The following is a 27,840-nucleotide window of genomic DNA, read 5'->3' as shown; positions in this document are numbered from 1 at the left end:
CTTCAGTTCAGTCATTCCAGGACTGACAGACCTTATCGGACCCCTGCTGCTTCCTCTCAGCAGGGGGCATCTCCCTCCTTTGCCTCACAAAGTAATATACCCTCTCTCCCCTTAAACTCCTCCATACCCCATATAAACCTCCCATTTATCCCCCATTTTCCCAATCTTCCATTTCTTTTCCCATTAAATATTATACAGGGAACAGAAACACCAGCTTTCTCCTAAGGGGGAAAAAAAACCCTCTGGAAGACCCCCTGCTGTGCTGGTCCACAGTTGGGAAAGTCCCAAGAATCGGTCTGACCTTAAAGAAACCTTACCCACTATTCTTTACCATCTCTTTAGTTGCTAAGATCCCAATTACTCCTAATGGTCCCCATTAGCCCTAAGGCTTAATTAATTCTAATACCCCCCTCAACTCAAGACAGTACTGTATTTTTGTTTTGGGAGGTTTCTTACCATTCTCTACCCAGCCTGGTATGTAGAAGGCTCCGTTCACTTTGGGTCTAGATCTTTGGGTGTTTGTTCCTCCCAGGGCTCTCACTTTTAAGCTGTATCGACCGTTTTCCTTGTAGGCTGTGAAATATCTTGAGTAGACCCCATCATTCTTGAAAACATCAGCACCTTTGTTTGGAAATAAAGGAGTTAATAAGCAGCACCAAGATAAAAAAAATTCTCAAAAATACAGTTGGACATTGGAAGAAAATAGACTCTTCATATGTGTGTACACACACACACACACACACACACACACACACACACATCAGTCCTAAACAAAAACACATTTCTAAAGTATTTCAAAGTTTTCAATGTTTATTACAAACATGTCCTCATTGGAATCTCCCCATAACACTGTAATGTAAGTCCTACAACATTGATTGGTGCCCTAGAGGCAACTTGTATTAAAGATAGCTGATTGTTAGGTTTTCAGGAAGATAAATTTAGATTTGTTGTATTTAGAAATGTTGTATGCAACCCCCCCCTCCATCCCCAGACATTTACCAGCACAGCCCAGAGGAAAGCTATTGCATACCCATTATACCAGTGAGAATACTGAAACTGTGATTAATGATGTGACTTCTGCACAGTCAAAGAACTAGTTAGAGTAAGGGACAGGCCTGGAACCCATATTTCTTTTTCCTCTCTCAATTCCCCGGAGCCAATCTTCTGCCAAGCCTTGTGAATTCTATGTCTTATCATCTCCTATATTAATTTCTTTCTCTCTGCTCAGGCAGCCTCTACCCCCAACTCAGGCACTTGGGTGATTATAATAGCCTCTTAATTGGTCTCCCTGCTTCCAGAGAAACTCTCTGTGGTCCATCTTCTCTACATCTGCCAAACTGATAACCCTAAAATACAGCTCTGAACATTTCCCTTTACTGTGCAAAAGTCTTTAACTGCCTCCTATTGTCGCTAAAAATCTTCTATCTTTAAAATCCTTCCAGAACCTGCCTTTTACCAAGCTTTAGAGCATTACTTTCTATTACTTCTTTTCATCTGATCCTCATTCCAGATGCACTAATGGGCCAACGATGTCCTGTAAATAGCGTTGCATCTCTCACTCCTTTGCAAAAGTGTCCCACTGGGCCCCCATTTTGGAAATGTGCTTTTTTCCCTTCTTCTGATCTTTGGAATCCACGATTTCCTTCAGAGCTTAACTCCACACAGAAGGTTTTTGCAGATTATCCTTACTTGCTAGTTCCTTCCCTTTCTTCTCCCACATCCAAATTATTTTGAATTTGCTGTGATTTTACTTATCTGTTTATATGCTGTAGTCAGCCAGGTGGAATTCAAGCTCCTTGAAGGTTGGGATTTTTGTACTATGTGGATATATTTCTAGCTCCTAGCATTGTGCCTTACTTGAGTCAAAACCTAAGAAATGCTTCTCAAATTCTACACGTTTTTGTTAAATGGACATCATACAAAGGGCCGATAGAGTCCCCTCCCCATAGTGCACAATCTTTCCAGGGGGAAGAGAAGACATCTTTGTTGAAGGTGGATGAACTGGGGACAGAGGCAGGTGGTGGTGATGCTTGGTCAGTGTGAGCATTATCCTTCCTGCCAAGGATCATGGAATGACTCCTTAGGAGTCCCTTCCCTAAAGTGTTTCCCTACAGTCGAATGACTTTGAATTTTTTTTTTGACAAATGCCTTTTAAATGGGTTCGATAGTTGATTACATTCTTCTGCGGTTATTGGGGTTCATCTAACACCAAGTTACTTTGGGGAATAGGACTCTCTTGTGCTCTAAGAGAGAGCCTTAATGGTTGTTTATAGGTTACACATTTCCCCTAAGATCATAAGATTTTTTATCTGTCTTTTTTAGGTAACGAGGGTGTCATTTATGTTTCCAAGTAAACAATTTTCCTGGGTCTCAAGCCTGAGGCTGACATTCATTTAATTCAACTCAATATGCTATAGATTCCCTGGAGACATCTTAACAGAAAGAAATTATGGAAGCCTCATGGAATACAGGCATGGCCATGAGTTGTTTAAAAGTATTTTGGGGGGATAAATAAGGGCATAAATGGCAGGTATATCAAACTCGCCAATGACACCGAGCTAGGAGAGAGAGCTAAAACTATATCTCTGAGAGGGGGAAGATGTAAAATAATCTTACCAAGCTGGAATATTGGGCCAAATCCAAAAAATAAGCTTCAGTTGGCATAAATATTATGTTTTATGTGTAAGTCGTGTCAAAAAATAAAATTCACAAGTACAAGAAGATGAAGAGGAGAGACAAGGTATGCTTAGACTTTGCTAAAAAATCCAAGAACTGATGAAGTAAGACTGTCAGAAAAAGATCTGGGAGTTTCAGGAAAATGCAAATCTCCTGTGAGTCAACAACGAAATAAAAAAGAAATGAATATATGCCCTAACAAAAATATAGTATGGTAGCAAAAAAGACGCTGCGGAATTCTGAGGCTGCATTTTGAGAGGCATAGTATTCAGGATGAGCACTGTGATGACTTTGCTTTGGTAAGACAAGATCTGAAGTCTCCTGTAGAACTAAGTGATAATACTTTAGGAAAGACAAGGATAAGTTGGAGACCACCCCTATTAGCTGTGGGGAAGATATAAACCTGCATCTGTATAGAGAGTTTCCTCATATGGGTGTTCACTATATTAATGAAATCACAAATTAATCCTAATGCTGCTGTATTGAAAATGTTCTCGGAAAACCATACTAAACTAGATGGCAAGAGAGGCAGCCATTTTCTAAAGAAATTTAGGAGAAAAGAGACAAAGCTGAGTCTTTGGCAGCATCTGGGATTTGGAGATGCACCATTTTGGAGTTTGCGTGCAATGAAAAGGTATCATACTTCTTTCTTAAAAGAGAAAGAAGCTTGAGGTTTTTGTGGGGGATATATTACCTGCACCATTATCCAGGAGTTCCAGAGTCACTGTTGTTCCATCTGCTGATTCTATGAGGGCTGTTACATTGGCTCCTACAATAGGCAAGGATCCTTGGCGAACTTCTGCATAAACAATCATTGGGCTAGGGAAGCTGCTGGTGTCTTTATTCATTCTAGAGTCCACTGTGATGGGGGATACATTAGGATTTGCAGCACGAGAGGTTACTGTCAGAGTCAGGGTTTGTGCACTTGATTTAAGACTATAAGTCCAAATTCCAACCTGAAAAATGCAGAAGAAACCCATAAAAGCAAAACTATGTTCATATGTTATCTATCTTTTCTATTATCCACTATCTATCTTAAGGTCATCTGATTTATACAGGTGAAATTCAAGAAGACTGGAGAGTTTATATGACTTTGGTTCTCTATCAGCTATGATGGTCATTTCAGTTCTTATGAGAAGGGAATCTAGACTAGAAACTTCCCTGCAATATGTATGTCTATTATTTTTGAAACTTTCGCTGTGGAAAATGTGATCTTAAAGATATGCTCTTACCATAATTCCTTCTTCTCAGAAGCAAGGCAAAGATTTCAGTTGGTAGGACACAGGAGACCTCAAATTCTGGATAGAGAAATGGGGGTCCTAAGAGTGTTCTCAGCAATCAGAAAAGGTTTCTATAACTTCTTGGCCTGTCCTTTTGACCTCCCTTGGGCTCTAGCCAAGTTTCTGCCATTCTGATACCTATTTGAAAGTTCCTTCCTTGCTTCAGTATAATTTTTTAAGCCTTTGTCTTTTGTGGTCAATTTGTAGCATTTCTAAGAAAACATAGAATAAAATTGTGCTTTTTTATATTATAAAAACAAAAAACAAACAAACAAAACCCCTATTGTAACTCAAGAATACTTGGAATCCTAATATGAAAGACTTCACTCCCTTTCTTTGAATTTTAAGAAAACACAAGAAACAAAGCTGGGTCCTCACCTGGGCAGTGTTTGGTATTTGGAGGTATGCCATTTGGAAGCTTGTTTCCACTGCAAAATTTTTATATATGTTGCCACTGGGATCCATGACAAACATTTCAGGTTGTTGTGCTGTCCACATGACAAGAAATAGAGTGTCTTTTCCTACTGTGCTGTCAAAAATAACTGTGCCATTCATCCAGTCTTCATTGGTCAGAGTAACTCCCTTACTGTCAAGCTGTTAAGAAAGTGAATAAAACATTTAGTAACTGAGCAAACGAATAACTCATCAACAAGTCATATTGCAGTTAATCTGAAGGAGGTGTCAATGAGCAGAAGAGTACAAATTGCAGGAAAGTTTCCAACCAACATTGGTAAAGGGAATTGCCTCAGCTGGGAGTCCCTTTACCAATTAAATCAGAGGTCCTTTCCTAATCCCTGTGGTTAGCAACCATTAGAAGAAGACAGGTGTCATGGTTACCCAAATGTGCATGAATAATATTCCTGGCACAAAGGACACGAAAGACAGGATTAAATGAGACTCCTTCGTTTTAGTCTAAGGCAATATTCAAGTTTCACGTCTTCATTCTCTCCCTCTGCTCTTTTTGTTTTCTGTTTTCTATTCCACTTCCCTTCTAAATCGGATTCTCTCCATTGCAGATGTGGAGAACACATAAAACTCATCTAAAGAGTTTCTTGAGTTCAACTCCCTGATTTTGAATCAGCTTCCCAGCAGTAGACAGGCAATATTTTTGTTGGGTGGAAGGAATATCGTGAACAAAAGCTCACAAGGAGCTTGTGTTCTGATTAGGGAGTTGGAACATGTGAAATAAACCTTTGCATACATGATATTTATAGTGCAAATGGAAGACAACCTCAGAGGGAAGGCACTGGCCGATTCCAAATCCAGAATTCTTTCCACCGAACCCCTTTCTTCAAGGGTGTGGTCTGGCCTGGTCTTATACTTTTATGCCTCCCCAATTAACTCATTATCCACTCACCAGAAACTCATATCTTTGCTTCTTTCCTTCAACCTCCTATGGTTCCCTTTAACTTACCTTCACATCTGAGAAACTTGCCTCATGTTTCCCTGAAAAAATGTTGAGGTAATTGACTGAATCTTCACACTTTCTCCCTTCTCCTCCTCATTGCACATCTCCCAGATACCTTCTACCACTATGTTCTTTACCTTTTTCTCACATGAAGAGGTAGCCCTTCTCCTTACCAATTTCTCCAATATACAAGAGATCTAGTTCCATCTTATTTTCTCAAACAGTGTTTCCTCTCCATCATTCTCACTCTCATTTATCTCCACTATATTTTTGTCCACTTGGATCCTTGTCCTTTTGGCTACTTCTCTACTACAAATATGCCCATGATCTGTCCATCCACATAAGCTATCATCTCATAGATGTTCTGAATTCCTGTAGTAAACTTGAGAAGGCAGTCTACAATAGGTGCTTCTGCTTCCTTTTTTTTCATTCTCTTCTTAACTTTCTACAGTCTGACTCCCAATCTCATCCTTCATGTGGAATCACTATGTCCAATGTTGATTGTCACTCTCTTGATCACCAGTTCTAATGACCTTTTCCCAGTCCTTAGCCTTTCTGATCTCTCTATAGCCACTGACAGTATTGATCACCTTCTTCTCCTTAATGTTTTCTTTTGTTTGGTAGTTCATACTACTCTTTCCTAGTTCTTCTCCTACATTTCTGACCTATTCTTCTTTGTTTCCTTTCCTGAGTTTTCCTCAAGATCAAGGCTCTGTCTTGGGCCTTCCTCTCTTCTCCCTCTAGACTGTTTCATGCAGAGATCTCACTAGCTTCCATAGATTCAATCATTATATTTAGGCTCATGATTCTCTGATCTAATTATCCCACCACAATAGCTCTGCTGACCTCCAGATTTGCTTCTGCAGCTTCCTATTAGATATCTCAAACTGGATGTTCTATAGATATCTTAAATTCAGTATGTCAAAAATTGAATTTGTTATTCCCCCCCCAAATCTCCCCTCTTTGTAACTCTCTTATTACTGTGGAGAGCTACACTCTTCTCTTGGTCACCCAGGCTTACAACTTATGCATTCTCTCACTTTGTGTTGTGCAATTTTTGTCCAATGTGCTGCGAAATTTTCCTTGATGACATCTCTCACATATGCTGCCATCTCTCCTCTGACACTGTGGGCTCATGGTGTATGTCCTCATTACCTCACTCCTGGACTATAGCAATAGCCTGCTCATGGGTCTGCCTCCTTTAAACTTCTCCATTTGCCACTTTGTTTTCAAATCCCCAATAGATAAACTTGAAGGACTCCCTTTTGTCCTCAGGATCAAATATCAAATCCTCTCCTTGGATTTTAAAGCCTTTTAAAATCAGATTCCTCCCTCCCACTCCAAACTTAACAAACTTCTTACACATTCCTACCCTAGACCCTGCACCATGTACCATGCAATCCAGTCAACAGTGGCCTCCTTGTTGTTCCATGTACAAGACACACTATTTCTAGATTATGGACTTTTTCCTTAAGTGTCTCCCCTGGATTGAATACTCTCTTTTCTCATCTCTGCCTCCTGACTTTTCCTCATTTCCTTCTAGCTCCAGCTAACATTCCATATTCTAATGGTCTGTCTCCTTTATTCCTAGTGCCTTCCCTATGTAATTATCTCTAATGTCCTCCATCTAGATCTAGTTTGCATATAGTTGTTTGTTTTCATGTTGTTGTCCCCATTATACTGTCATCTCCTTGGATTTAGAGAATTCAATATCTTTGTATCCCGAGGCTTAGCACAGTATGTGGCACATAGTAGGTGCTAAATAAATACTTGTTTTTTTTTCCTTTTAAACATTATTTTATTTGGTCATGTTCAAACATTATTTGTGTGAAACAAAGATCATTTTCTGTGAACCTTAAAAATTCTCAGACCCTACTTCATAAGGTTTGGTTAAGACCATTCCCCATTTAAACAATGAATGGACTTAGATCAGGAATGTGAGACCTCTACTCCAACCCTACTTAAGCATACTTTAGGGGAAGAAACTCCTTGCTGAACAATGAAAAATACTTAAACCCATACTTATAGTGTGCCAAAAGTTCTTAAGCTGTGCCTATTTTTAGATCTAATACAAAAGGGTGCTAAGTACCTATAAAGGTCAGGCAACTTGTGAATTTACAAGGAGCAAAGAGGTGAGAACTTACTCAGAGGTTTTTTCAGGTGTGAACTTAATCAAAAGTTTAAGCTACTTAGGTGTGAATTAAGAATGATCTGTCCTTTGGAAAACGTCTTCTGTGATTGGTAGATGTGAAAACTTAGGGGAGGTGACATAGGAGAAAATTCCCTTTAAAAGGAGATGAAAAGCTGAGATGAGGACTGTCTCAGAGTACTCTCTCTGGAGATGGAGCTGGCAAAGCTGAACTGGTGTCTCTCTGAACACTAGAATTTTGCTTGGGACAAATCTTGTGGTGAGTGGATTGAAGACTGACTAATCTCTCTCTCTTAAGGCTGGCCTAAGCTGGCCTAGCTTTTTTTTCCTCATTATTCCATCTTTCTCTCTCTCTTTCTTTAATTCCTAATTTGTATTAATTAAAATCTCTATAAAACCCAGTTGACTTGGGTATATTTCATATTTGGGAATTTTTCCCTGGTTTTGTTTGTACAAAACTTTTTAATTAGATGCAATCAAAATTATTTATTTTACATTTTGTGATTTTTTTTCTAGCTCTTGCTTGGTTTTAAGATCTTTTGCTTCCCAAAAGTTTGACAGGTATACTATTCTGTGTTTGCCTAATTTACTTATAGTTTTCTTCTTTATGTTCCAGTCATTCACCCATTCTGAGTTTATCTTGGTGTAGGGTGTGAGGTGTTGATCCAAACCTAATCTCTTCCATACTGTCTTCCAGTTTTTCCAGCAGTTTTTATCAAATAGTGTATTTTTGTCCCCAAATCTGGGGTCTTTATGTTTGTCATAGTCTGTCTTGCTGAGGTCATTTACCCCAAGTCTATTCCACTGATCCTACTTTCTGTCCATTAGCCAGTACCAAATTGTTTTGATGAACACTGCTTTATAGTATTGTTTGAGATCTGGGACTGCAAGTCCTCCTTACTTTGCATTTCTTTTCATGATTACTCTGCATATTCTTGATCATTTGTTCTTCCAAATGAACTTTGTTATGTTTTTTTTCTAATTCAGTAAAGAAGATTTTTGGTAGTTCAATGTGTATGGCACTAAATAAGTAAATTAATTTGGGTAGGATTGTCATTTTTATTATGTTAGCTCATCCAACCCATGAGCAATCAATATTTTTCCAATTGTTTAGATCTAGTTTTAACTGTGTGGAGAGTGTTTTGTAGTTGTGTTCATATAGTTTCTGTGTTTGTCATGGCAGATAGATTCCTAAATATTTTATATTGTCTAGGGTGATTTTAAATGGAATTTCTCTTTCTAATTCTTGCTGCTGAAATGGGTTTGAGATATATAGAAATGCTGATGACTTATGCGGGTTTATTTTGTATCCTGCAACTTTGCTAAAGTTGTTGATTATTTCAATTAGCTTTTTGGTTGACTCTTTAAGTAAACCATCATATCATCTGCCAAGAGTGATAGCTTGGTCTCCTCATTGCCAATTTTAATACTTTCAATTTCTTTTTCTTCTCTAATTGCTATTGCTAGTGTTTCTAGTACAATGTTAAATAATAGAGGTGATAATGGGCATCCTTGTTTTACTCCCGATCTTATTGGGAAGGCTTCTACTTTATCCCCATTGAAGGTGATGTTTGCAGATGGTTTTAGATATATACTGTTTTTTATTTTTAGGAAAGGCCCTTCTATTCCTATACTTTCTAGTGTTTTCAATCGGAATGAGTGTTGTATTTTATCAAATGCTTTTTCTGCATCTATTGAGATAATCATGTGATTTTTGTCAGTTCGCTTGTTAATATGATCAATTATGTGGATGGTTTTCCTAATATTGAACCATCCTTGTATTCCTGGTATGAATCCTGCCTTGTCATAGTGGATAACCCTTGTGATGACTTGCTGGAGTCTTTTTGCTACTATCCTATGTAAGATTTTTGAATCTATACTCATTAGGGAGATTGGTCTATAGTTTTCTTTCTCTGTTTTTGACCTACCTGGCTTTGGGATCAGTACCATGTTGGCGCTGTAAAATGAATTTGGTAGAACTCCTTCTTGGCTTATTCTATCAAATAGTTTGTTTAATATTGGGATTAGTTGTTCTTTGAGTGTTTGATAAAATTCATTTGTGAATCCATCTGGACCTGGGGATTTTTTCTTAAGGTGTTCTTTGATGGCTTATTCAATTTCTTTTTCTGATATGGGGTTGTTTAGGTAATTTATTTCTTCCTCTTTTAGTCTAGGCAATCTATGTTTTTGTAAGTATTCATCCATATCACCTAGATTGTCATATTTGTTGCCATTTAATCGGGCGTAGTAGTTTTTAATGATTACCTTAATTTCCTCTTCATTAGAGGTGAGGTCTCCTTTTTCATCTTGGATATTGTCAATTTGTTTTTTTTTTTCTTTCCTTCTTTTAATTAGAGTGACTAGTACTTTGTCTATTTTATTTGATTTTTCAAAGTACCAGCTTCTAGACTTATTTATTAAATCAATAGTTCTTTGACTTTCAATTTTAGTAATTTCTCCTTTGATTTTTAGGATCTTTAATTCAGTCTTCATCTGAGGATTTTTAATTTGCTCACTTTCTAATTTTTTAATTTGCATGCCCAATTCATTGACCTCGGCCCTCCTTAATTTGTTAATATATGAACTCAAGGATATAAATTTCCCCTGAGTACTGCTTTGGCTGCATCCCATAGGTTTTGAAAGGATGTCTCATCATTGTCATTTTCTTCAATGAAATTATTAATTATTTCTACGATTTATTCTTTAACTAACTGGTTTTGGAGAATCATATTGTTTAAATTCCAATTAATTTTTGATTTACCTCTCCATGTTCCTTTACTAATTATTATTTTTATTGCCTTATGATCTGAAAAGGTTTCATTTATTATTACTGCTCTTTTGCACTTGTTTTCAATGTTTTTATGCCCTAATATATGGTCAATTTTTGTGAATGTACCATGTGCTGCTGAAAAGAAAGTATATTCCTTTTTGTCCCTATTTATTTTTCTCCACGTGTCTACTAACTTTAATTTTTCTAATATTTCATTCACTTCTCTTACTTCTTCCTTTTAATAATTATTTGTTGATTGACTCACTACCTGATTTTTTCCCCTTTTATAAGAGAGGGCCTTAGATCCATTCAGAGGATTGCTGTTGGTATAGTTTGCTAGGAATATTGCTGACCAGTATAGCCTTGATCTGTCCTATATCCTTTCAATTAAATCCACTCAAACCCTTTCTGTCAACAATTCAGCCTCTAGGATGGGGAATTATAAGCACTCATCAATCCACAGCTCAGAAAGCTTCCCTTTAAAGCAAAAAACCTGCTGATCCTATTCTGATCTTAACTTTTGATTCTAACAGGGCAGGTAGGTGGTTCAGTGGATTGAGAGTCAGGCCTAGAGAAGGAAAATCCTGGGCTCAAATCTGGCGACAGATGCTTCCTAGCATAGTATTGATTCTAAGAAGAAAGGTCAAGGTTCTAGAAAATGTTCTCTTCTTGGTTGGATCAAACTCCCAGTCTATAAGTAAATATAAATCCCAGATCTGGGTCCTTGTGAGATTCATCAGCTCTACTGTGACAGTGTTCCTTCCTTGCTAATATAATAACTTGAATTTAAAAAAAATTATAAAGTATCTTTCATTATTACTTTTTTCCTTCTTTTATTATTAAAAGGGAATTAATGACCAAACAAGATACAGATAATATTATTAGATGTAAAATGAATAATTTCAATCACATTAGATTAAAAAAGTACCAATATAATCAAGATTATAAAGGAAACAACAAACTAGGCAAACGTTTTTATATGAAGTCTCTCTTACAAAAGCCTTATTTGTCAAATAGAGAACTGAGTCAAATTTATCAAACTATAAATCATTCCCTGATTGATAAATGGTCAGAGTATATAATAGACAGGTCTCAGATGAAATTAAAACCATCTTTAACCATCTGAAAAAATACTCCAAATCATTATTGATTAAAGAAATACAAATTCAAACAACTCTGAGTTATCACCTAATATTTATCAGATTAGCTAATATGACACAAAAGGAAAATGACAAGTTTTGGAAGAGATGTGGGGAAACTGGGACACCAATACCGTGCTGGTGGAGCTTGTGCATTGATACAGTCATTCTAGAGGACCATTTGGAACCATCAAACTCTGACCTTTGACCAAGCAATACTTTTACTAGACCTGTATCCCAAAGAGACCAAAGTTATGGGGAGAAAGGTCCACTTTCTTAAAAAATATTTATAGCAGCTCTTTTTGTGGTGGTAATCAATTGGAAATAGAAGGGATGTCCATCTGTTGGGAATGGCTTAGTTGCTGCATAGGCATATAATGGATTATGGTATTTCCTTGTGTTGTGCCATAAGAAATGACAAATAAAGTGAGTGATCCCCTCGAACCCAGAAAGATTTATGTGAAAATGCAAAGTGAAGTGAGCAGACCCAGGAGAATGTTGTATATAGTAACATTAATATCGTTTGATGAGCCAACATGAATAACTTAATTATTATCAACAATACAAGGATCTGAGACAGCTCCCAGAGACTCATAATTTAAAAATAGCTACCCACTGTTATAGAAGGAACTGAGTCTGAATGCCAATTGCAGTATGCCATTCTTTACTTTATTTCCTTCATGAGGTTTTTCTTGAATGTGAAATATGTATCTTCTTTTGCAATCTGGCTAAAATGGAAATATGTATTGCATGATAGTGCATGTGTAATTGCATCTTTTGTTGCCTTGGGAAAAGAGAAGAAGGAGGGAGAAGATTTGGATTGCAAAATGTCAGAAAACAAAGGTTAAAAGTTGTTTCTGTATTCAATTGGGAAAATTACAATAAAAAGATTAAAGGGGAGAATATTTGGTTGTAAGAATATTTTACTATTGATGAGGAAAAAAATAAAATAATTTATGTTGTATATGAAACACATCTAACTATTTGAGCAGTAAAAGAGAAATTAAAAAACATATTTAATGATAAAACACTTTGGAGATAGCTTTGTTGTCCATTTTACTACTTTTAGTCGGGGAGAAAATTGATCAGAGGTTTAGAGCTGGAAGCACCTCATAAGTCATCTATTCTGGTTCCTTCATTTTACAGATGCGGAAACTAAGGGAAAGAGGGATAAAGTAAGAGCCTGAGGTCACATTTTAACTGAGAGATTTCTGACTCCAGGCCCATTGCTCTCTTCACTGGTGGTGAAACCTACTACAGGTAGCTAGCAACAGAGGTGACTGTGCTGTACCCTGGCCATCATCCTTCTGCCATGCTCCCCACTGTGGATCACAATGCCTGGCACATAAAAGGCGCTTGATAAACACCTCTTTCTTCCCTTTCCTCCTAGCTCCTAGTGATGCTCTCTCCCTCTGACCTTGGATTTACTTTGTAAATATTTTGCATTTATTTACAACTGATCATGTTTCTCTTAAGTAAAATGTAAGCTCATTGCAGGCAGAGCCTGTTTCATTTTTTCTATCTATCCCTGATGTTTAAGACGATGCCTCACATACAGTAAGTACTAAACAAACGTTTGCCAAATCAGTATTGATAATGTTAATAAATTATAGCAGAATAATGAAAAGGGACGTGCTAATTCTGCGCAGATTTGGCTCTGACATCCATTCTCAGCTTCCTAAGTTCTACTTGGATAACCCTGCCTTTTATGGATCGTTAGAAGAGATTCAATTGTTGGCAATAGATTCAGACGACCTTTAAGGTGCTCAAATATTTGGCTTTGTAGAGAAGTCATGCTATAGCTAGAAATCCAATAGAAAGAAGTGATGGAGATGGTGTTATGGGTCAGGGGTGGCATGGTGAGGGGAGTAAGTTTTGGACAGAATCCTTCACTGATAGTAGGATGCATCGTTCACAATGCAATTCAGTGTTGCAGTCTTCTAAGGATGTGGAAGGAGGTACCAGGACTGGACAACTTCTCAAAGCAGGCTGGGGGAAGGGCTTGTGGCTTATGCCAGGGGGCAGTTAGAGCATCATGTGAATTAGCATCATGGTATTCGTGGCCTTTTTTTTTTTAAGTTAAACAAGACTTTTGGGCTTATACTGGATAGCCAGGGGGAAAGCCTGTAGCCTAGAGGTTGCTAGGTGGCACTACTGTATATAGCTCTAGACTTGGAGTCAGGAAGACCTGAATTAAAATTTGACCTCCATGAGTGGTCTTAAGGAAGCCACTGAACTTCTGTCTGCTCCAGTTTCCTCATCTGCAAAATGGGGGTAATAATAGTAACTATTTCCCATGGTTGTTGGAAGATAAAATAGGGAAATATTGGCAAATTTGTGTGTGGCACAGAGTAAGTGCTTAAGAAAACTTGTTTAATATATATAAAGAAATCCTTATGTTTATACTTTCAATGCCCATCGATTCTAATAACACAGCCAGCCTGGTGTTGTGGGAAGAATGCTGGATGTGGAATCAGGGCTAAAGTTTATATTCCCTCATGACCACATGTGACCTGCATGACCTTGGGCAAGTCCATTTGCCTGTTTCCTCATGTTTAAAATGTGGGGTTTGGATTTGATGAACACTGAAGTCCCCTCTAATTCTATATCCATGATGTATGATCTCATGGCCCTCAGAGGTTCTTCTAAGCTCTAAATCTAAAACCCTGGAATGCTATAATCCCATAGACCATGAACATAAGAAATCGAAACTGACCTGGATGGACCTTTGAGTGATGGCTCCATTTCCTGATGAGAGGGCACTGAATGCATCAATGAGCCCATTGTTCTGAGCATTGTCTGTAGGTGATGTCTTCACGCCTCCTAAAGGAGGATTGCAATGATAAAAGTTGAATAGTTGGCATAATTTAGTAAAACATTAATAGTCTTAACAAAGTTATTTTTTAATAAAGTTTCATATTATTTCATGAACTGAAACCATTCTACAGCTGGTAAGAATTCAGACTCATTCTAGGAGTTCCATGTGAAAACTCCAATCTTGGGGAGTTTAAGCTATACCTTATACAACAATTAAAGCCTCTTTATGTGAAACACAACCCAGGCCTTGACAAGAGTCAAAAAAAGCCTGATGAAGAGTCAGATAAATGTCACAAACGCCATGAGGTAAACCAGTTCATGCACTTGTGCTCTGTTATTAGCATTTCTCCATCACTTTATTAAGTCTAGAAATCAATAAACCAATAACTCAGTCCATGATTTGTAGCATTTCTTGATTTCTGAGGTAGAAAACTCACATTGAAAATTAAATAGTTGGCTCTCATAAGCTAGTACAATCGAACTTTGGCATACCCTTATCTAAATAAAATAACTGATGATGCTGAGTCATCAAGAAAAGGTTCAGGGAAGTTCTGATGAATAATATAGAGAAGTGCATAATGTATTTCAGACAGCTTTTCTTCCATATTGGCTGAAATTTAAAACCAGTCACTCATGGCAGGTAAGTAAGCTTTACCTGCCTGGCAAGTTCACTCATTCACCAATTGATGCTGGCAGGCTTTGATCTACTGAAAAGAGTCAAGTCTGACTATATTCAGTATCCCCTGCTGATTCCTCCCCATTTAGCAAATGATTTGGCCCTTGGAGCGGAATAACAAGACCAATCTTTCTGGTATCCTAGTGTCCATGTCTCAATCTCTTTCTCATCCCACATTAGACTATCACATTATGGAGGACAGAGATTGTGTCATTTTTCATCTATTTGTCTACCTGTAACTCTTACCATAGTACCTTTAATGTAGAGGGCTCTGGATTAATGTTTACTGATTTTTTTTCTATTTCAATTATCTATTTTCTGTGGTGGTCTTAGGAAAATCCAAGAGAGCACAAAACCTTCAAAGATGCGTGTTGTTGAATTAGAAAGAACAACTTTGGCCTTACATGAGAAATGAGACAAAAGCTCTAACCCACTCCTTTACCTATGTTGGAGGTCCACAGCTGTGGTAAATTACTGATTTCAGACTTTTTTCCTATATTATTTGGTTTTGCTGATTTTTCCTCCTTCTGTTTTTCATTAAAATTGTTATATGGGATAGTTTTTGGGAGGGGAGGAGAGGAGAAATACTGGGGGGGGGGGAATCTGGAGATTTAAAAAATAAGAGATAATAAAATTTATTTTAAAATGAAAATAAAAGAGAACAGAGAAGGTGTCATAAGAATAAGGAATGGGAAATATCCATATTTTTAAAGAAGGCAACAAAGAATTCTAGGTTCCTGGGTTCATAACTTTGGCATCTTCATTTTCTCTCATTCATTTATCTAATTCGTTTCTAAATCTTGTTACTTCTACCATTACAACACAGATCACATCCAAATGCTTCTCTACACTCCCAAAGCTACCATCTTAATTCAGGCTCTCCATTCACTTCTTACTGAGATTATTGCAACAACCTCCTTCTTGGTTCTCAAGTCTCAGATCTCTCCTTTCTCCAGTTCAGGTTACACACTGCTGCCAAAGTAAGTTTCCTCACACCTAGATCTTATCATGTGACTTTTCTACTCAACTCTAGTGGCTTCCTCATTCTTCAGGGATAAAATATACATCTAGGTCTCCATTGAGTGCAAATAATGAATTTCTTTCCTTAAGTAGACTCCTTATTGTAATTATTAATATTTCCACACCAATTACCACATTATATACAACTATATCTTCAAATAGTACAAATTTGAATCCATGCAACAACTTCAGGGGATTAGTCACACTAATTGGGACATTTCTTTTAAGTCTTCTGATCAGATTTGAAGGTCCATTGCAATCTGACTCACTTCCCCTCCTAAATCCTGCAATGTGGCCAAGCTTTCTTTCCTCTTATGTACATAATCTGCCTTCTGCCTCTGTGGCTTTGCAGTGGTGGTCCCATTTGTCTGCAATGCACTTCCTCATTTTTGCCTCATAGGTTTCTTCTCTTTAATTAAGATGTAGCTGAAGTGCCGTGGTCTTCTTGAAGCCTTTCCTGATGCCTTCAACTATTAGCACCGTCTTTACCAATTTACTTTGTTTTGAACTCCTTGATTTACCTATATATTCATTCACTTTATACTCTTACAGTAAATATGTTTGTTGGCCTTCTTAGTAGAATATAAGTTCAATAAGAACAGGAATTATTTCATTCTCTGTATTTGTATTCTGGGCACCTAGTAGAGTGCCTCTCAGATAGTACGCATTTAATACATGTTGATTGATCTGCAAACTGTGATCCAAACAGCTTTACTTTGATTCTTGGAAAAATTCTCAAGCTCATTATTAAGGGAAGGGCAGTGATTCTTTAGAGAAGGAAGTAAAATCAACTATGAGCCAGCAAAATGACTTGATGAAGATTATGACACATTTCCCTCATTTCCTTTCATGAAAAGGTTGTTTGGCCAGAAGAATTGTTATATAGATTTTAGCAGAGCCTTGGACAAGGTGACTCTGGTTCCTTTTCTAGACAACATGGAGTGACTTAGCTGATTATAGATTTAATGCCAAGAGAGGTCACCAACACAGTCATTTTATTATAGGAAACCAAGGCCCAGATACTAAAGTCTCTTCTGCAAGATCACCTGGGAAGTGATAGAGGTGGTGTGTTAATAGTTTAATACAATTTAGAGATAGTTGAATGACTGAACACGAAGAGTTGTTGTGAATGGTTTAGTGACATCTTAGATTGCACGATCAGGTTACAGGGCACTATAAATAAGGAACACTAAAGGAGAAATAATATGAAAATGTCATAAAATAGATACACAAACAACAAAAAGAGAAGACAGGCTAGTCATCTGGTGCCATCAGTTACACCAGTTTATAGCCTGAGTACTCTAGTCTCGAGAAGGCCTCAAACATGTTGGGGAGACTCTCTGAGACAGCATTATGGAAGGGCATGGACAAACAGCCATGATGGGGTGGGAGCAATACTCATATCAGTAAGATCATAGATCAGTTGTAGATCCACTGAAACAACTTGAAAGCAGGTCTTTAGTGTAATGTTCCAGGGATATGTACTTAGTTCTTTGCTGCTTAACACTTTATCAGTGGCATCAATGACATACTTCTCAAACTTGCAGCCGACAGAAAGCTGGGAAGTCTACTGAAGTGGAATGAGATGATTGGAAATCCAAAAGATGCTTTGCCAGGTTTGAATCAATATTTGAAATCTAATATTTATCATTAAAATTTTAAAGAGAAATATGTAATGGCTTATGCTTGGGTTGAACAAATCATATTCCCAGGTGCAAGATAGGGGAGGGCAGCAGTTCATGTGAAAAAGCTCTGGAGGGTCTTTTCGTGGCCTGCAGACTCACCAGGAGTCTACAATGAGATGGGCCATAATAAGACAGACTTAATGTCTAATGCTAGAGAAGCTAGTGTGCTCTGTTCAGAGAATCCCAGGCAGGGTACTGGGTTGAGTTCTAAATACCACAATGTAGGGAGGTTATTGAAAAGTTGGAAAGCTCAGGAGAAAGGTCACTAGGATGTTGAAAATTGATAGAAGGAACTGGGCAATTGGCCTGGAAAAGATGTACCATCTGTCACTTAGAATAAGGTTGGATCATTTGAGCAATGAGTGGTAGATACACAGAAACAGATTTTGATCTGGCATGAGGAAATGTTTAAAAATTATTAAAAAATGGAATGGATTTACTTGGAAAGTAGTTGGTTCCTTCTAATTTGAATCAAAGATTGGATGATCAGTGGTTGTAGGAATCCTTTCTTGGGTATGGATTGTACTAGATGGTCTTGGACGGATCTCAAAGATCAGCTGTGAGATGCTGTAATTCTATCATTGGGCAGAAAGTCCTTGAGACTTACATTAGAAAAAAAAATCATCACAGAGCAAAATAGAGATGAGCCTCTCTCAGAATATAGCTCAGCATGTCTTTAGATGACAGACCCACAGGCTGTTGTTGGACTTATATGAAGTCTCTCCAATTTTGTAAGAACAGTCATCTCACTTCCCACCCAGCTGACTCCTCTGGACTTCTCCATTCTGCCTCATCATCCTGCAAGTTCACTTGGAACTCATACTTCATCAGTCCCCTGCCTGTCTCTCAGGGGAAGGGATGGAGTGTGGAAGGCAGAAGGTAGAGAGCAGAAAGTTCCTCTTATAGATTCCATTTAAGTACGGTGCCCAAGATAGTCATTTCCTCATTTTGTCTCCATATTGGGTACCTTCTTTTTCTCTTCCCTCCCACTTTTGACCTTTGTTATATGTGTTACATGCCCCCCACCCCATTAGACTGTGAACTCCTAGAAGAACGTGATTGACTTTTGACTTCCTTTGTATCCTGAGCCAGCATACAATGCTTGGCATTTAAATATTTATTGCCTGACTTTCTGAGCTTGTGCCCAATTGTCTTAGCCTTCAGAAACCCTGGGTCACCAGTAGAGGCCAACTTGAGTGGATGTTTACATAGAAATGATCATTTCATGCCTACTGACAAAACACATTCTTATGATTATATTTTACCTGTCATCTTTGCCAGCTCTTCTAGGCCTGGATCTGCAGAAGGTCCCAAAGCGACTGTGTGGATAATGGCTCCACTTTGTTTCACTTCATCAAAACATGAGCTGATTGTACTGTCTTCCCCATCAGTCAGAAGGACAATCTCTGAACCATCAGTTGAGAATTTGTTTTTAATTACCTGAAAGCACAGATTCACCCCAGGCATTAGTAAATAGACCATTAGAGTTGCCAGATAGCCCTGAGTGAGTGGAGAAGATCAGGAATTAAAGAAGGGAAAAAAAGAAAGAATTCAGGAGACTCAAAAGGAGCTTCCTGTCTTGCAATCCTCAAATAGGAAATGTGAAATTTTCAGAAACCCAGCCATGATCTCTTTCTCTTGTTCTAATGTAGAAAAATCCCCACCAGTGTTGCCATTTGGAAGCAGGGCTGTTCTGGTTAAACTGAAGGTTAAACTCTTCTGTACTTGGTTATCTGATCTCCACCAGGGTATCTGTTCTTTCAGGTTCCAGAACACTAAGAGGTTGATGTAACACTAGAAAGATGAATACCCACTCTGTGAAGGAACCGTTACAGACTGTTTTGATATTCTTGGGAGGGCTAAAGAGGAGAAGCTTAGGAAGCTTAGAGGAGACATGATATAGTAGAAAGAGCTGTGGCTGTGGAATATGAGTTCTGGTTATACGTTGTTTACTCACCTGTAAAAGGAAAAGATAGGTGGTCTGTGAGGACCCTTCCAGCTCTAACTCTGTGCTCCTTTGATTGTTCTTACCTACTTTATCTGGCTAAACCATTTCACATTTGAGAGTGTTCTTCAACTAAAGGATGGGAAACCATCCCCTATTTAAGTTGCCAAACAGCACTATTAGAAACAAAGGCATGACTAATGATGCCCAATTTAGAGAACATTGTATAAAATCCTGGGGTGGGAACTTCCTCCAATAAACCAGTTAATGAGACTTAAAGTGTTGTCCAATATATATTGATGTTCAGTCATTTGGGCAGGATTAGAGCTAAAAAGCTCTAGCAGCAGAATTTGAACCTGGGTCTTTCTCAGTATTCTATCTGTGAAACAATGCTGGCTTTTCAAGAAACACCATATTCTAATACTCCAATGGATCTAGAATTCCATCTACATTTGTGTCTTCTTCAGAGATACAAAACACAACCCATCTCTGCCTGCCTGTTATATGAGACATCTCAGTAGAAGAGCATATAGAACTGGACCTGGAGAGGGGAAGACCCACGTACAGTCATAACTTTCTTCAGCTGGATGATTCTGGATAAGTCATTTAGTGTTCAACACTGACTGATTGTCAACATCTCTGTTCTTTCTCCTGAACAATGGAGAACTGGTACAGAAAGCTCTCCTACCATGGTCTACATATACCAAGTGGATTTGAATCAGATCTTTTCTATACTAATCCCATTTACTTTTTCTTGATTCTCTAGCACATTCTTCATAACATTTGTTCCAACCACTTCCCTATATCTGAGACCCCAACTTTAATCCCCCTACAGTATATGACATCATCTTTTTATTTTGCTGGAAAAATTGAAGCCATCTGATTAGCTTTCTGGTTTTTTACCCATTTCTTCCCTCCTGTCACAGAGGAAATAGAGGTGCTAAAATGTCAAAGCCAACCCCTCTATTTTGTCCTTGATCCCTTTCCTTCTCTTTCTTCTTGCACCCTGATCTATTGACACTCCTTTCTTTCCTTCTTATATATCTTTGGAATCCCCTTTCTGTGAATTTCTGCTTCCATTTGTACAAATATGATTGTGTCCCATGCTATACAAATAAACTTTACGTAGGCTATTTGTTCAAGCTCTCTTTTCCCTTCATAAAAAGGAATTCTTTATTCCTTGTTTAATTTAGTGGGGGACCTGGAGGTCCTCTTACCATAGAGATGTGTAGGGATCAACCAATCCACAGTGACAGGAAAGAGAAACCATAGAGACAGGAAGAAAGAACCATAGAGAAAGGAAGTGAGAGAAAAAGAGCTGTCAGTTTCTGACAGTTAGGGCTGACATTTGTGGGGAAGTTGGCTGCTGGGAGTGTTTTCGGTTGATGGTTTTGATTGAGCTGGATTGGGTTGGAACTTTGTGGAGTGGCTGTTATTAGTGGTAGTTATAGGCAGTTTATAGGTAGATAAAGGCAGTTTTAGGTAGTAATTATAAGTAGTTATAGGATAACTAGTATAGATATTAGGAAATTTTCTTCTCTACCTCTTTCCTATATCTCTCTCTTTTACTATATTCATTTTACTATCTTTATTTTAATTAAACTAAATTTTTAATTGTTAAAAGCTGCATAAGTTTTCTTTTCTCTGGTTTAATGGGATAATATTAATTTATAATTCTACTATATTCTCATTAATACTTAGATTATTAAAAGCTGCTCTCTTATTTTGTCAAATCCATATTTTAACCCCTACACCTTTCTCTGTTAAACTTCATGACATTCACTTTTATTCCACTTAAATCTGTCTGTACAATCTGGGTTCTACCTATACTAGTTTTTTGAAGTTTGTATCTCCACAGTCATCATTGACCTGTCAGCCCTCATCCTTCTGGACCTTTTATCCCATCTTTCCTGATCTTCTCTCCTTTGACTTCTATAACACCTTTTCATCCCTGATCTCCTTCTCCATCTCTGAAGTATTCTTTACTTTTTCTACTTCTCTCCTCCTACCTTTTCAGCATGGACATTTTCCAAAGCTATGTGTATGGAACTCCTATTCTCTCTCCAGTCTATCATTTGTCATTTCATCCACTGTATTACAGACAAGATTGACAGCTCACAATAGGTTTCAAATTGACCTTGTCATACCCTACCGTACTGATGGGGTACAAAAAAATTGGTGAACATCACCGAAATTCAGAGTTCAGAGCTAACCCTGGATAGAATGAGTGCTCAAAGTTTCCATTCCCTTTGAAGATAAACATGGAAATAACTTTAAGTGTTTATATCTTTCTTTTCTGTGTATTCAAATCTCAAGGTGACTCTAGGTTTAAAATGTAATTTTTGAGAAACTACACAGGTGGCATATGTGGTAGGACCAAGTATCACGAACAGCAGTCTTTAGACATTATTGGTGCACTGACAGGAGGAAAGTCCTCAGTAATGAGCACTGAACAATCATTTCTTCAACCTTGGCTAATGCTGGAACTCCTGGTATGGAGATGTCTAACAGCTCTTTGTCTCAATGTTTGTATTAAGTCAACAGAGCCAAAAATGTCTGGCTTTGTGAGAATGGAGCCTAGTTTCAAGATCATCACACTGTGTGGTTGCCGTGCATGTTTCTATTGTGTATTATGCACCTTATTGCATATCATGCAATATTGATTTTATAATTGTATAGTCACTATGGGTCAGAGTATTATAGATTTAGAGCTTGAAGGAACCTGAAAAGTCATCAGGTCTCCTCTTATTTTGTAGTTGAGAAAAATAAAGCCCACACAAATTAAGTGGCCTGTCCAGGGTCACATAGCATGTTTCTGAGTCAGAATTTAAACAGCTCTTCCTGACTCCAGGTTAGTTATTCTATCCACTATACCAAGCTGCCTCTCAGGAGGGAGTTAAGCCCAAGTCTTCCTGACTCTATAGTTGACTTTATTCCTTCCTCATACTAAATGCTGAATTAAATATAAATAGTGTTTTCCTACATCATCATTTGTCGCTATTTTTCCCACACTAGAAATACATTCACTTTTTTAGATGCATCAAATTGATACCAGAAAGTAAGCATGTGAGATGTATTCAGAATAAAAATTCAACTTAGAAAATATCCACTACAATAGAGACAGTGGAGAGGAGACGCTTTCACCGTAAATGCTGTTCTGAGTCCAGAGCAGATCGATGTTCCTCCTCCAGCAGCAGTAGGTAACCTTGAAATGAGTGAGTTCCGCTGAGCATCCGTCTCTATCTGTATCAGTGCACTTTGAATAGTGGCTGAACTGTCAAATGTGACCATCCCAGTCCATGATCCCTTTTCAATGATCTGAAGCAGGAAGAGTTGGGAGGCTTGATTCAGCCGATTTAGCCGATCTCCACCCTGAAAAGCATAATTCAAATTGATAAGCTGTCAAGTTGTTATCTATAAGCAAGTTGTAGCAGAAGGGACTAAGCTCAGATATTGAATTCCAGGGACAGTGGGTTCCATTGTGGAGACTCTATGTTCTCCAAGGCTAGGACAATGGCATACAAGCCTTGGAATGTTCTAGGCTAGGGAGCATTTGAGGATAGGCTGAAATTTGGAGCTAAATTTGGAGAGACATACCCAGGTGGCCATTGGGTTGATAAATGTTTCAGCCACAGTGACTCATAGCTCAAGTGGTGGAAGGCTCTGTCTGTGCATTGTTGGGCCCTCTTTAACAAATGAACACATTTTCAAAATATTGAAATGGGGAATTTTAGTGGGAGCATGGCTGTAAATTATTGGTGTTGGGCATAGTAGATGAAGGAACTTTTAGAAAATATTTTTAACCTTAATTTGAGGGATGAACTACCATGTAGAAGAGTGACTAGATCTGTGGTTCATCTATACAGGGGATTCCCAGATGAGGATTCTCTCTCTATTAATGCTAATGCAGATTGGCACCTTCCCTGCAGCTTACAGTTTCATCAGGTGTGGGCCCTGAACCAAGAGCTTCCTGACTTAGAAGTTAGTTCTTCATCTGCTATATCACATTGATGGATTATTTTTGACCAAAGCAGCTGATGAAATAGTATGGGAGGACTGCTCAATCATTGTAATCATCAGGGATCATAAGGGTGGATAAATGAAGTTGTAGGTCTTTTAAAATAAGGAATTTGAATTCTGCATTTTTAGAGAGAGTGTTTGATATCTTTTTACAATCATCAAAAAGGAGGAAGATATGAAGTCAAAGTTGGTTGGATGGTTTGTTAATAGGGACCACAGGTGTTCATGGAATGAGAAACTAACCATAGAGCAAATTCTTAATTTAGACTTTCTTTGTCAATTCAAATATCATCTGTATAAAGGAATGGAGTAGTTAATTGGTCATGCATATTTGTTGGAGAAAATGTTTGTGGAGAGAGAGGGCAGTAGTATGTATGTGAAGGCTTAAAGGAAAACTCAGTGAAGGATAAATAATTCTCTGGTCCTTAATTTCTTTTAAGTTATGAGATCAATGTTATTTTTAACCAACCCAAGATTTTATGGAGCTAGCATATGCTGTAAACAGATCTCTCTAATGCTAAGCAGAATGGGGCTCACCGCCATGCTTCCAGACTTATCCAGTACTAAAATCAGGACTCTTTCTCTTATCTGCTTCAGTGAGAAGATGGGATGAGGTGGTTTTGCTTCTGTCATAGGAATTGAATTCTTGTAATCTTCTGAATTCTGGATCACTTCCCATGTGCTCCTCGAATTGCACATCTTGTTTTGAGGATTTGGAGCAAGTGTGTTATGGTTCTTTTCTGTACAAAATTCAACTACCTGAAAAAACCCAATTGTAAGATAAATAAGCCAGGGCTTTTAATCTGGGGTCCATTAATTCAAATTTCAAAAGATATTTTTATGATTTTTTCAATATAATTAGTTTTCTTTGTCATCCTGCACATTTTATTCATTTAAAACATGATTCTGGTAAGTCCCAACTAGCCAGACTGTTAATGGGTTCATGCTACAAAAAGAATAAAGAACCGCTTTCTAAACCACTCATATAAATAATCCAACTTACAACCTAATTATGATTTAGGAGAGAAAAATCACTCATTGGAAAAACTCATCAACACCACCTAGATTCAACTCTAGCCCTTCCACTATCTTAATTAAGTCATTTAACCTCAGTTTCCTCATTAGCAAATGAGACCAGTAGGTTTCAGAATTCATTTACACTTAAAAATTATTGAGGTGCTCCTTTCCCCAAGAGCTTTTTTGTTTATTTAGGTCTTACCTATTGACACCACATTAGAAATTACATTAAATCTTAGTATTATTATGAATTAGTTTTGACCTGAAAGACCCCAAGAAAGGATCTCTAGAGTTGCAGGACAATGTGGTTGAGCCCCCTCTAATGGGCTGTCAAGAGATAATTGTTTAATTTTTAATGTTTATATCTTAGAAATCAGCATATGCTACAAATCAGGACTTGGTTTATTGTTTCATTGAGTTAATAGGGTGTCACAGAGGCAGTCTATGCTATTGGGAACAAGATTGGAAAATGTTAAGAAAATAAATTAAAATAAAATAGAGATAACAGTACATTTTAAAATCAACTCAGCATGCAGGTACAGAAATGCTTCTTTATGGATTAGTGGACGTGTTTCTATTTGGCACTCCTATCTAGACTTTAAAAAGTGATAGAGAAAATGTAATTACTGAAAGAGAGCAAAAGTTCCTGAGGAACTAGTCATCTCTGACCTCGATTCAATTCATCATCATTTCAGTAGACAGGTAGATCATGGAAACAGCTCAGGTAGCTGGATTTCAGGAAAGTATTTGAATAAGTTTCTTTGTGGATAAATTGAAGAAATGTAGAAAGAATAATAATATAGCTAATTGGGGTAGCTCTGGGTGACAGACTCCACAAGTGTTGATTAATGTAATAATAAAGATACTAATTGGTTTAGTAGAATGCCACAGGGTTATTTCCTTGGCCAGCTCTATTCTTTTTTTTTAATCATTGAATGGCATTGGATGAATATAATAAAAGAAACTAAATCCTTCACTTGGGTTAAAAAATCAGAAATACAGAATAGAGAGATGTGTCTAGAAAGGCATTCAAGATGAGAATAAAGGAGTTTATTAAGGTTCCAGGCACTCTGCTAAGTGCTTTACAATTATTATATCATTTGATTCTCACAATAACTCTGCTATAATTATTGTCATTTTACATATGAAGAAACTGAGGCAGAGTGTAAGTGACTTTCCCAGAGTCACATATATAGAAAGTCTCTGTGGCTGGCTTTGAACCATTTCTTGGTGCCACATTTTAGAGAGGACAGTGTCATAAGTGTCCATAAGGAAATGACAATGATTGTGAAGATGGTCTGAACCCTGTCATGTGAAGATAAGATTGAAGGAGTTGGGGAATGCTTGCCCGAAGAAGAGAAGATTCAATAGGGACAAGAAAGTTTTTTCTAGGGTCCAAAAGCACTAAGCACGTCCTAGTATTTGTCAAATGCTCTTATTAGAAGCCAACTGTGTGCCAGGCCATGAAGGAACCAACTACACTGTTGTTCCTTTGGAAAACTAGTGCTTGAGTGTTTCAAACATCCCAGATCAACTACAGAAACCTGGCATAAATGATAGATCTATGCCACGAGTTTGAAAACTATTTATACCTTTTGATCCAGTCATACCACTATTAGGTTTATTTCCTAAGTTGATCAAGAATAAAGGAAAGAAACCTATATGCTGCTTTCTTTGTGATGGGAAAGAACTGGAAATTGAAGGGATACCCATGACTTAGGGAATAGATAAACAAGTTGTGCCACATGGTCATGATAGCATACTATATAGCACCATAACAAGTGACGAGCAGGTTAATTTTTAAAAATATAAAGACCTATGTGAAATTATAAAGAGCAAAACAAGCAGAAACAAAATAACATTATATATAACAACATAGTTTGAAGAATGATCTTTGTATGTTCACCTCCAGAGAAAAAACTGATAAATAGAAATAAATAAGATATAATTAATATAAACATATCTTTATCAAATGATGCCTTCCCTAATGGGAGGACTTGAGGGAGAGAAGGGGTCACTGGGAATTTTAATGTAACAAATGACCTAAACATTTTAAGAAAATGAATGCTAAAAATTGTTTTTACATGTAAATGAGAATTAAGAGTTATTGAAGATATTCTGGCCTCTCACTCCCTTCACCACCAAGAAAATATGACCCCCTCAAAGTCCCAAATTAGCTTATTTATTTTAGGGCTTTATGGGATATTTACAGTAATTTCAAGATCCTAAATTCAAAGAGCCACAATATGTGTGTGTGTGGCGGTAGGGGAATAAGAGGATGAGAGTATTGATGATGGTGTTCTCTTATGTTCTCCTGATATTGTATCTTCTGCCTTTTAGAGAAATAATGGCTTGCTGAGTCCAGCCCAAGGTGTCTGCCTCAGGCGTTCTGGGCCTGGTGTTTCTGATAGTAGCTGACTAGTGTAATGGAGAGAGCCCTGAGCTAGCAGTGGGAGGGGCACCACTCACTTCATTTCTCCAAGTCTGTTTCCTCCTCTGTGAAATACGAATGAGGGTTATGGCAAATGAGGTCATTCTAAGCATCAGAGAAGGCCTAGTCAAAGGGTCTTGTAAACATCAACACTAAGTAAATGCCAGCTATTAGGCCCGTTTTCTGTTTACAAACTGATGATCCAAATACTTACAGAATCGATGCTTTGCATGAACATGATGGAGGCTTTCTCACCCTGAACTTTATCGGGTATGAACATACAGTCTTTGTTTAACTTTCCTGTTTTGGGATCTGTCCGACAATTTCTGATGGAACAGCTTCCTCCAGAACATGCATATACCTTATTTGTACCAGTGATACCGTCAGAACACCTGAAAAAATGAAGATTAGACCATATGAACAATAACCCACTTAAAGCCATTCCGCCGCCAAAACACTTCAACCTATGTGTATCTCTGATGCTATTGTGAGAATCATTCATTTCTTTATCACAGAGAGTGTGTATCAAACAACCCAATCAGGCAGCAATGTTTCAGGCAGCCAGAAAAAAACCATTTGGGTTTGGCAAAAAATCCCTGCAGGGAATTTTAAGTGGGTTCTTTGGAATCTATAATACATACATTTTCCTCTTAATCTATACATGAAAAGGAAAACAATCCACATAACTAAAATATTTTTCAGAAAATAACAGATCAGAAGATGATTTTGAGGTGGAGCCAAGATGGAAGAGTAAGGCACAAACCCTTTGAGCTCTCCCAAATTCACCTCCCAACAACTATGAAAAGC

The 27,840-nt window shown here is 37.7% G+C and overlaps 1 protein-coding gene across 1 annotated transcript in view; it reads right to left on the bottom strand.

Moving 5' to 3' along the window:
* The window catches only part of LOC100009776 (calcium-activated chloride channel regulator 1-like), a 61,486-nt gene that overhangs the window by 9,331 nt on the left and 24,315 nt on the right, over positions 1-27,840 (bottom strand). Inside the window, exons 5-12 of the mRNA XM_056815394.1 lie at positions 27,248-27,425; positions 24,123-24,344; positions 22,710-22,937; positions 18,886-19,060; positions 14,139-14,245; positions 4,335-4,550; positions 3,371-3,632; positions 457-621 (exon numbers count right to left, since the gene is read on the bottom strand). Coding sequence (XP_056671372.1) covers positions 457-621; positions 3,371-3,632; positions 4,335-4,550; positions 14,139-14,245; positions 18,886-19,060; positions 22,710-22,937; positions 24,123-24,344; positions 27,248-27,425 — 1,553 coding nt within the window. The remainder of the gene's footprint in view (positions 1-456; positions 622-3,370; positions 3,633-4,334; positions 4,551-14,138; positions 14,246-18,885; positions 19,061-22,709; positions 22,938-24,122; positions 24,345-27,247; positions 27,426-27,840) is intronic.

This window comes from Monodelphis domestica, chromosome 2 (assembly GCF_027887165.1).
Source record: "Monodelphis domestica isolate mMonDom1 chromosome 2, mMonDom1.pri, whole genome shotgun sequence".
Taxonomy (NCBI): Eukaryota; Metazoa; Chordata; class Mammalia; order Didelphimorphia; family Didelphidae; genus Monodelphis; species Monodelphis domestica.
This window is presented reverse-complemented; position numbering and strand designations above follow the sequence as displayed.